The sequence below is a fragment of the Solanum tuberosum genome, unplaced genomic scaffold, assembly GCF_000226075.1.
Source record: "Solanum tuberosum cultivar DM 1-3 516 R44 unplaced genomic scaffold, SolTub_3.0 scf00634, whole genome shotgun sequence".
In the NCBI taxonomy this organism is placed as follows: Eukaryota; Viridiplantae; Streptophyta; class Magnoliopsida; order Solanales; family Solanaceae; genus Solanum; species Solanum tuberosum.
In genome coordinates, this window is record NW_006239563.1 from 12910 (window position 1) to 24581 (window position 11672).

An 11672-nucleotide genomic window follows, 5' to 3' on the forward strand; every position below is an offset into this window, starting at 1 on the left:
TATGCAAGAAAACTGGTCATAACAAAGCTGTGTGTGCAAGAGTAAGTAATACTTCATATTCACATTTGTAAATTGCTTAAAGTTTATATATATTATAATCATATATTTTATTTTGTGGTGACATAGTATACGAGGGGGAGCACTTCTCAACCTACAAGTCAAGGAAATTCAAGCCAACAAAGTTATTCTCAAACAGGAGTAAGATTTGATTTACATATTCATTTGCATTAATTTTCATTGTATAAGTTATTCATATCTCCTTATTTTTGTTCAATAGGTTAGAACACAATCAAGTCAACAAAGTTCTGTTTGTGCTGATACCACTGCTGTGCCAAGAACTACTCAAACAACAGTAAGATTAGATTTAATAATTCATTTACATTTTCTGATTGATCTACAAGTTATTCATATATCCTTATTTATGCTATATAGTCTACAATGGGAGGTCCATCGCATTCTACTTTCAGAACCACATATGCAACTACACAATCAAGTCAACCAAGTTCTATTTGTGCTGACACAGAATCTGTGCCAAGCGTCCTCAAAATAGGGTTCAAGTTGGGACTGGAAGACGATTGGGAAGAAAAAAAGCTAATGCAAGAGGGACCCCATTTGTTACTGAAAGTGATAGTTCTTCTAGTCAACTGCCACCTTTATCAGGTCACAAAAGACTGTACAATTCTGCTTCATTTGCTGCTGCTACTGGAGGTAACAGAAGGCCTGCAACTGGTTTTGGTGTTTACTCTGATCCTACAACTGGAGCCCAAGTATTTAATGTATGTTTACTCTGTTTTGGTGTATATTCTGATAGCTATATTATGATCTTACTTATCTTACACTTTCTTTCTTATATTACAGCCTAGTACATCAAGTGAGAAGATTCTACATAGGCCAACAAAATTGAAGAGTGCTTCACCAACCAATATAGACATTGGCTTTAAACCCCGTGGCCTAAAAATGGAAGGGAAAAGATGCAGTCAACACCTCACAGTTGCAACAAATGAAAGCAAACAGGAAAAACTAAAAGTAGTTCATTTGGAAAGTTGTTATGATTTTGGCCCATGTTAAAAGGGTCTTCAACAAGCTACTCTTTAGTTTATTTTGAACACTCGTGTGATGTATTTTTGAACCATGCCTTTGTGTTAGCAAGACTATGTATTTTTGAACCATGCAAGACAATGATTTTTTATTACCTCTCAATGCATTTGTGTTATGTATTTTTCAACCATGACTTTGTGTTATGTATTTTCCAGCCATGCATTTGTGTTATTAGCTCAGTTTTTGAACAACAACTACATAGGGCAAGTTGATCCCAGAACTAATTTCAAAACACAGGGCAAGTTAGAAAACAGAGGCCAGTTAGAAAACAGAGGCAAGTTATAAAACAGATGCAAGTTATAAAAGAGAAACTGCTCAATTCACACTAGAAGTTACAAAAGAGACACTGATCAATTCACATTCAAACTTCCAATTTGATATAAAATATGAACTTAACAGACCAATTAAGTACAACACTAATTACGTGAATTAGCCTCCTACTGCAAAACTAAACAATTAAGTACTACAATTTTGAACTACTATGAACTACACAATATTAAAGAACCATTTTATAGTTAGCAGACAAAGAAAAACAATCACAACTCGGTTAAATTTGACATTTTCCCAATCCCTTTGGAGTTTAACTTCCTTGAGCTTCTTGTTCAATACCATCATCTTCTCTTCATTTTCATTCAATTGAAATTTCAAAGAATCCCTTTCTTCTTCAAGCTCTTTCACTTTTCTCTTTAGTCGATCAATCGGATTAGGACCATCTATGAATCTATTCATTAAGGATGATTCATCAGCATTTTCAAGTGACGGATCAATCCATCTAAAATAGCCACATCCACCATTTTCCTACAAACCACATAACAGTAATAAATATACAAAAATGTTGATTTTTCAAATAATACAATAATAGTAGTTTTTGTTCAAATAATTACAAACCTTTGATGCTTTGCATCCAAAAAATCGACGACCTGGGTTCAATGGAGTCCTCGAAGTTTTCAGTCGACAATAATAACCACACTTACATACATCGACTTCCTCGATATTCACTGAACTTTGTGACATTTGATAAAACACAACTGATTTAGAAGAGAGAAACGTTGGATATTTAGAGGAAGAAGAGAGAATTGGGGATTAGGGTTCTAAAATGTATTTGGGGGAAGAAGAAGATTTTAATGTTAAAATATCCAAGTTAACGTTGGATGTCTTAAATGCAGGGTAAAAAATGGGAGAAAAAACAATTCACGCGCCTGATTTGCGTGAATCACAAACGATTTGCCATGTAGGCAAAAAATGCTTAGATGGTTCAAATCTGGGGTGGTAGAGGTGTTCAATAGGTACTAGGTGTAGTTGGGGTGTCTAAATGAATAATGAGGACAACTTTGAAGGGGCTACATATGACTTTGGCCCAACATACAACAGAGACAGTTGTAGAAAGGAAACCAAAATCTTCTGTTAAGATTGCTGCTACTGGTAAAACGAACACGGTACCGTCTATTTCCGAGAGGAAAGATTTCAACTGTAGAAGTAACTAGGGACAGACATAAAATTGTGCAAATGGAAAATACCTTGAGTGCACGAACTACTAAAGCTTCAAACAGTTCCATGGATGTGGCTGTCGATGTAACTGGGTTTGCAAGAAGCAGCGACATCAGATTAGCTACGAAGGCAGATCCCGATGAAACTGAATACTCAAGCTCATTTGTTGATTCTATATCAGAAAATGATAATGGTTCTAGTGACGCTGAAGTGGAGTCACGGTTCTATGATGATAGTGGTTTGTCATCTTCGTTTGATGGGTTTAGCAGCTTGTTTCCAATAAGGTGAGTTTTTCTTGCTTGGGGCATGTTTTATTCTTATCTTTTAGCAAGGAAGATTTTTGATTTATTTTGTTTGTTTTTAGTCTAAATTTACTGGTTCCTCCTTTGACTGACCCTGTTAACAGTCTCAGTATTCTTTTCTTAACTGATTTCCAGTGTTAAATTATTAGATGCCCATTGGAATAAGAGGTGTAAGTACTAACATGGATTGTTCTGTTTTCTGAGATATTAACCGAAGTTGTTACCTGTTACTTGCCTAATCCTTTAAAAGAACTCTAAAAATAGAATTATATACTGATAACCATGAAATGTATTCTAAGTAAGAGTCTACTTTCCAAAATACCATCCAGGGTGGTAATTAAGAATGATAACCGAAGTGGTCATATCAACCATAATAGAACATTAGGTTTTAGTTGGCATGAGTTTTCCGATGCTCTGTCCAGTTCTCCTTGGTATGATATAGGTCCTTCCATTAGCCTAGAGCCCTAGTTTTTTTGGTCTTAAGTTCTATGCTTTTTTTTGCATTAGCCAAGATTGTCATTTCATGAAGATTCATCTTATGGAGTATAACATCTAATCATGAGCCGTTTACTTACCTAAAGAATAAAAAATTGAAGTGCCATTTGTATTCTAAAATTGCTGATCTTATTAGATGAGAACACCTACATAATTTATTCCTTTTCTTTTTCTGTTTGAGTTCCCCGTGAACATTTATCAAAATGTAATGCATTCAACTAGTATCAGGAGCATTATATCATTGTTCTTTCATTTTTCTTGGAGAATCAAGATATTTTAATGGCCTTTTAGCTAGTTTAGTTATATTGATGTTGCAATTTTACTTTTTGTTCCCAACTAGGTTTTGAGCTAATTCAGTCATTTCTCTTATTCAATAAGATATTTTGGAGGACCTACCTTGAACATGATTAGTGCATATGCACCAGTGTTCTTAAAGGCGAGCGCCTCTCGCCTTTGGCGACGAGGCGAGGCGAGGCGAGGGGTTTGCGCCTATTTCAGGCGAGGCGTGGCGAGATCAAAAAGGCGAGCCAAGGCGAGGGGTGACGTGGAATTGGCGATGCAATAGGCGTCGCCTTTTTTTTTTTTTTTTAAAGCCTGAATTTTAATAATTAAAAAACCAAATAATCAAATTAGGGTTTTTTTTGGGTATTTTTTCAAACTTATGTCGCGACTGCTCCTTCTCATTTCGCGACTGGAGACTTGAAATCAATCCCTCGACTGGAATTAGAGTTCGCGACTGCTGCTGCTGCGCAGGTACTGCTTGAAGTCGCTGGAATCTCTCTTCTCTTCTTTTCTCGAATCAATCTCTCTTCTCTTCTTTTCTCGAATCAATCTCTCTTCTCTTCTTTTCTCGAATCAATCTCTCTTCTCTTCTTTTCTCGAATCAATCTCTCTTCTCTTCTTTTGCTCTGTTTTTAGTACTCTCTCAGTCCCTCTGTTTTTTATTGTGAATACTGAAGTCTGATTTCTGAAGATGAACTGAACTACTGAAGCCACTGCCCGCTGCCTATATTTTTTTTTTTTAAAATCTTCTATAATTATTTCAGTTAATTGTAACTTTTGTGGGAGTACTTTTAATGGATATTTATATATGTTATGTTATTGCTATTGAGATTTTGGATATTTATATATGCAATTAAATATTTTTAATTTTTGGTATTAATTGGCGCCTCGATTCAAAAAGGCGAGCGCCTCGCCGCCTGGCGAGGCAGGCCCTTGTCACCTTTTGTCACCTCTCGCCGTCCAAAACACTGATATGCACCATAAGAGGGCTTAGACGAGAGGAGACAAAGAATTTTTGGGAGGATTTGGTCGAGGTTGTGAGGGGTATCCCGTGTACCGAGAAGCTTTTCATTAGAGGAGATTTCAATAGACACATCGGGACAACTTCAAGGGGCTTATTTATCCTACTTAGCCTATTTCTATTTGCCTTTGTGATGGATGTATAGACGCGGCATATCTAATGAGAGATGTCATGGTGTATGCTCTTTGTAGATCGTGTGTTGATCGATGAGACACGTGACAGAGTTAACTATAGGTTGGACGTTTGGAGACATACCTTGGAGTATAAAGGGTTCAAATTAAGCATGATTAAGACAAAATACTTGGAGTGCAAGTTCAGTAACATAACTCATGTGACATAGTGGAAGTAAGGATTGAAACACAATCCATACCCAAAGAAGGAAGTTTCAAGTATCTGGAATCAATAATCGAAAGAAATGGGGATATTGAAAATGATGTTAAAAATCGTATTGGTTTAGGGTGGATAGAATAGAAGCTCGCATTTGGTGTCTTGTATAATAAGAATGTGCCACCAAACCTTAAAGGTAAATATATAAAATGATGGTCAAACCAACTATCTTGTATGAGGTGGAGTGTTGGTTGGTCAAAAACTCACATGTCAAGAAGATGAGAGTAGCAGAAATGAGGATGTTGAAATGAATGTGTGGGTATACTAAGGGTGATTGGATCAGGAACGAAGCTATCTGGGACAAATAGGGAGTGACCTCTGTGGTGGATAAGATGAGAGAGGCGATATTGAGATGGTATAGACATGTAAAGAGAAGATGTACATATATCACAATGAAAAGGAGTGAGAGATTGGCTATAGTGGGTGTAAGGAGAGGTAGAAGTAGACCGAATAACTTTTGGGGGAGGTGATTAGACAGAACATGGCTCACCTACAGCTTACCGAGGACATGACACTAGATAGGTACGAAGGTCGAGGATTAAGGTAGAAGTTTAGTAGGTGAGCGTTTGTCTAGTTCCATATTTTATTTTTAGTATCTTATCCTTCGATTTTAGTATTACCTGATTTCAGTTGCTTCAGCTATCATATTTTTTTGGTGTGCTAGTTCTCTTCTTCGTTTTTTTTAAACTGGTAACATGTGTGTTCTATCTACAATTACAAAAATCCAACCATGCTTAGGACTACAGCTTCACAAGGAACCTATCATATCAACTAGTGATGCAGTCTCCTCTACATAGTTTTCTTTACACCAAAAATGAAACATAAGAATACAATTCATCTTGACTTTCTGCACAGGATTGCTTTTGTCTTAAATTTTTTTGTAGTTCCTCTCCTTCCAAATTGTCCACCATATACAAGCTGGGACAAGTTTCCACCACTTCTTTTGTCTCACTGCACCACCTTATAGTTCCAGCACTTCAATAAATCACAGCTTGTTGCTGGCATAGACCATCTTAGTCTACCAAGTTCAAAAAAGTTGCCACAATTGTCCAGTTATAGGACAATGTAGAAACAGATGGCTATTGTTTTCTCTGGCTGCACCACACATAAAATATTTAGAGCATACATGAAATCCCCTTTTTCTTAAGTTTTCTTGAGTGAGACATGCTTCTCTTGCTACAAGCCAAGAAAAACATGAGATTTTGTAAGGGGCCTTAGTCTTCCAGATGAACCTCCATGGCCACCAGTCAAATTGTGCATTTTGTCTAATATGGTAGTTGTATGCAGATTTGACAGTGTAGACTCCATCACTTCCAGATTTTCAGCACAACGTATCCTCAGATTCTTTGAAGCCTTGGAAAGATTCCAAGGTCTTGAACAAGACCACGACTCTTTCCAATTCCCAATCATGTAATAATCTTCTAAAAGTGATATTCCACCCATGTACTCAAAAAGCCTTGGAAAGATTCATTGTTTTCAGCATGATTTCTTTGCTACTGTATTTGCTTCGCATACTTGTTTTTATATGTTTTACTTGAGCCGAGGGTCTATCGGAAACGACCTCTCTATCATAAGGTTGGGGTAAGGCTGAGTACACACCACCCTCCCCAACCCCACTTGTGGGATTATATTGGATATGTTTTTGTTGTATAATTTTTCCTAAAACTCTTCAGTGTCCCTTCTCTAAACCTTCAGGGACAACTTTATAAAGTGGCGTTTGTATTACTTGTCTAATTTTTCTTGCAGGTCTATCTTGATCCTATGCCCCCAGGTTAAGAAATGAAGCAGGCTGTCCTCTTTTATTTCTTGGAGTCGGTTCCTGTAAACTATAGCTGGGACTTAACCTGAAGGAGTAACCTCATTTTTTCTGATTGAATTGAAGTACTGCAATGTACATCAACATTCCTTAAAATAGGGAATGCTTGCATTAAATTTCTCGTGTAAATATTCTTATGATCTTTAAACCTCTTTGAACACGTCAATCACAGTGCTTTCTTAGAATTACTTGTCAAGCGCAAACACAATCAGCATTGGCATTTAGCTAACATCTGTTTCAGAGCTTGTTGTGTAGAGGCTTGTCAGGAGTCTCCTGAGATCTCAGTTTTTTTACATTTAGAGTCTTAAATTGTGTAAAAGAATTGCCTGGAGCTGTATAAGATGCAATCCATCTTGATGGGATGCAATTAGCTTTTGTTTACTGTTAAAATCCCTTTAGACACTTCTTTGTATGCATTTGAAGCTTAATTCTGATTGATTGAATTGGTGGCCATACAGTAAGTAACTTCAGCAAGCCTGAGTTAAATACAGTTAAATACAGTCAAACAGTGTAAATCAACTCACTGCTTACATATTTCAGGAAGAAAAAGTTGACTTCTCACTGGAGAGACTTTATACGTCCCATAATGTGGCGGTGTAAATGGGCAGAACTCAAGATGAAAGAGCTTCAGTTGCAGGAGGCAAAGTACAATAGGGAGATATCAGAACATAATAGGAAAAGACATAGGGAGTTCGATCAAGCTTCTTTGGATGAGTCAGGCTCGAAATCGTTGCCATTTATTCATCCAAGGCACAGGAAAAAGGCCATGAAGAGGAGAAAGAGGAAGAGAGTTGAGCACGGAACAGATATTGCAACACACATGTCTACTCATAACCTTTTCTCTTATTTTGGTACGACTTTTTTTCTCATTCTTTTGAACGGGCACTGCTGTTTCTGGTTACCATGATAAATTTCAGTTTGGCATGTGACATCTTGCAGAAAATAAAAGGCTAGATTTGGATGCGACACCACCTGGAGATGATATTAGTAATGCAGGTACGTGTTAATGTTCATGTTTTCCCGTCATTATTCACCACTTTTTAGTTCAGCTCCTTTAAAACTATCACGTTTGCACCATTTTCCCACTGGTTTCCTCTTTATAAAAGAGAATTTGGACCACTGGGATTTCTTTTGCCTTCGGTTTGTGTTTTCACCCACCTAGGTCTCTTACCTGTCTTAAAATGTCCGCTTATCATTGAGAAAGAACCAAATAAAATCTTTTCTTTGTTTCCCCTTTTGTTTAGTTTGTTGGACAAGGAAATAATAATTTTCTTAGGGACACAGAAAATAAAATGCTGATACTTTTAACACACTCTTTTCTCTTAAATAATGTTTCCATCATTTTCCTGGAAAGATTATGTCTCATATTTCTCATAAGACAGCATATCTTAATCTCTTCCTACTTTATTTCTTGCAGTTCTTTTATATTCATTCATTTTGAAGCAACATACCACACCAAATTTGCTTTATAATTTTGTCAAAACCTGTGGCATGTTCCTTAAGTCTACATGTTACTCCAAATAGAGTAACATGCTTTGAAATAAGTGTCACCAACACTTATTTCAAAAAAAAATAAAAAAATAAGTGTCACCAACACAAGCATTGGCCATAGGAAATTGCACAACAAATATGTACCTATATTAATTTTTGTTATCACTGTTACCTAGAAAAGCTTTGGACCTGCCTGTCATTACGAAACTTCAATGACTTTCTGATGTGTTTGTCTGATATAATTGAAGATCACTTTTAGTCATGGAATGCATGGTGCTCACTTACAACTCTCTTGCGTTTTCATTTTCTTACCAAGTAAAATTCACCCTACCCAAGATTTTGCACAGATCTAAACTGTGCCGCTTTCAAGCTTGAAGGTCATTATCTTGAGCCATCTAGTGCTTAACGGTTAACTTTTGACTAGTACTTATGGACCTTCTCACAGCCATGGTTTCTTGGTTGTGATATACCTTTCAATGCCACCTATTATGGCTTTTCCTCCTGCTCAAATTTAGTGAAATTCACACTTGAAAGCAATGACACAATATATCCAAATCAGTTCTAGGTCAGGTGTTTGGTGTGAACTTTGTTTGACAGGTTTCAGGTTCTAGAATTTTAGAAGTGCAAATAATCGGTGCACCGCTGTGTCTGTCTGCTAGAACAAGCCTGTGTTCTGTCTTCTTTATCTATCCTTTCATCACTTAAGGTATTATAGGTAGTTATGAAGTTAGAAAATGAGAGAAGTGAGGATAAAATTGTCAAGTTCACATTTGCCCAAGTTTAAATTCAAAATTTTGAATAAAGACTTGAACAACTTCAGTACAGTTAATGCTCAAAATATATCAGTCATAGTGTTGCGATTTAAGTGTCTGTCCTTGTTTTAAGCGAAAAGTTGTGCAAACTCCCAAATTTTTAATTTCTGAGTCACAGATCCTTCCAATGGGGCAGGGGATGCACACTTTTGCCTAGTTTTGCAGAACAAGTATAACCTTTGTCTCTAAATTAAACTTATTCTATATCCTTGTTCATTCTTTCACATTTATTCTATTCTCACACAAAGTTTGGCATATCTACTGACAACATTGATATGTTTACAAATCGTTTATGTGATATAACTTCACTAGGTGTTTCTTATTTTGATTTTCTTTTTATGGCAAAGCATTGGCAGAACAGAAAACCAATGGTCAGGATGAGTTTGGAATTGATGATGATTTGTCAATTCTTGTAAGCAGCAACGGTTATCTTGAGCAGATCCTTCGGAAAATTGAATTAGTACATAGTCGGGTTCATAAGCTGAAAGACCAGCTTGATACAGTGATGACGAAAAATGCGATAAAGTTTTCTTCCTCTGAGAATTTAATGTCATTTGATGGACAGGCTAGCTCTATTCCTAGTCCTACATTCTCAGCATGCAATGGAGACACAACATCAGCTGGAGGTTTATATGCTACATCTCAGCATGTGGTAGATTATGATCTCGGAGATTTCATCATGCCTGACAGTGCAATGTCAAGCTATGGAGAGGCTATGCGTATTCCTGACATAATAGAAAGTACAGTAGGACTTTTGTCCTCTGTGGATGTCACGCAGCAGCAGGCGCAAGTTGGAGATTCAAGTGAAAGAGTAAGATCTTGTCCTTTCCCAGTGGAAAAAAGAGAACAATTATGGTTGTTATCTAACTAAGCTAGCTTACTGAATCTATCCACTCTGATGAGGGCCCTATGACACTTAATCCTAGGACTAAAAAATGGGACTAGCTTTTGTATTTCATACTTAGCGCTTGGGATTTGTTCAATAGTATGATTACAAGAGATGTTGTATTTTTGCATTCACATTTGGGATTGACTTAGTAGATGTGATTAGATGTTCTTAAAAAGTAGTATGTGGCCCTTATTTGTCAAGTATTTTCAAATTTGCAGTTAACAACTGTATATTTTGCTTATAGATGAATTAGGGGAACAGGAAGTGGTAAAACCAAGAAAATAAAATTAAGCTAAAATAAGGCTGCAATCGAGTGAGGGAGGGAGGTGGTTAGGGGATGGAAGATGTGGGAGGCCCTTAAATAAAAAACCAAAATGAGATCAATTCTCTTAGCCCCATCTATGAACCAAAGGACAATAGTTTTCTCAAATAAGCTAGTTGTCCCATCCATGTCCTCAGGTCACTTCAATCATTTAAAGTCGTTTCAAGGCTGGTTGTTTTCAACTGCATTGACTGTTTTTATATATTGTTAATTGCAGATTGTTGATAACATTCTCATACATAATGAAGTATCTGAAGTAGGACACATTTTGGCGATTAATCATGATATATCCTTTGACAAGCATCAAGATGTGGGAAATAACGTGGAAGAAGAAAGCTTTAATCCAGCTCCCCCTGCATCAGAAGCTAATGCAGCAGGTAAAGCATCCACATCTCAGGATCAATCAACATTGAAATCGTGCTTAGCCTCGGAGATCCATTTTCCCAAAAACAAAAGAAAGAGAGGAGAGCGTAAAGCCGGTTCGGGTGGTTGGAATCGTAGGATGCCAGGTGAACCTGATAGCCAGTGACTATTATTTGAAGTAGATGTTTTGACTTGATCAAACATTTTCAAGATATGCAACCTCATGAAAAATGACCAGGACACGCTTGGCATGCAGCTGAACTGCTCAAAGTAGGCTGCTCATTTGAGATCTTCTTGAGTTCCTATGGCTTTTAATTTGAGGATGCCATTGTCAGTTAGAGCTGAAAAAATCACCATTGGTAGTGTAACCTTGTAGCTGGATAGTGTATCTTTTATCCTTGGTATTGCTTATGTACTGAGTAGCTGTTTTAGGCCTTGTGAAATTGAATGCCCTTTTCAATTCAATTATGCAAGTTAAAATTAGACAGCAATTTTGTTCCTATTAGTGTTTTTTAGAGACAGGCTTCATATCCTTTCAGAAATTATGTAGAATATTAGTGTTTCTTTTAATGTGGTTGTTAAATCCATACTTTCAGATTTTCTTGGTTGCATCAGCATATTTGATTTTCACAAAATGCTTGTTGATGGAGAAATCATACCTGCTTGTTAAATAACAAATATAGGGTGTGTTTGGTACGAAGGAAAACATTTTTCGGAAAATGTTTTTCAATTTTCTCATGTTTGGTCGGGTTAAATGTTTTTCAAATCAACTCCTTTTCCTCAAATTTAAGGAAAATGACTTCCCTTAAAAACTTAAGGAAAACATTTTTCAAATCTCTCTTCCAACTTCAAATTACAATTTTTTTTCTATTGAAAAAATCAATTTATTTTGTTCTTACCCTCAAA

General features: G+C 36.6%; 1 protein-coding gene across 2 annotated transcripts; it reads left to right on the forward strand.

The window, feature by feature from the left end:
- Positions 1-2460: 2460 nt before the first annotated feature.
- Positions 2461-11363, forward strand: LOC102599695 (uncharacterized). 2 transcript variants are annotated; one of them, XM_015304926.1, is made up of 5 exons: positions 2461-2870; positions 7430-7740; positions 7829-7885; positions 9540-10003; positions 10621-11363. In XM_015304926.1, the coding sequence occupies exons 1-5, from the start codon at positions 2605-2607 to the stop codon at positions 10930-10932; spliced, it is 1410 nt and encodes a 469-aa protein (XP_015160412.1). In that variant the 5' UTR covers positions 2461-2604; the 3' UTR covers positions 10933-11363. The 2 variants fall into 2 exon arrangements, with proteins under 2 accessions (XP_015160412.1, XP_015160413.1); XM_015304927.1 differs by having other exon boundaries at positions 9549-10003.
- The last annotated feature ends 309 nt before the right edge of the window (positions 11364-11672 follow it).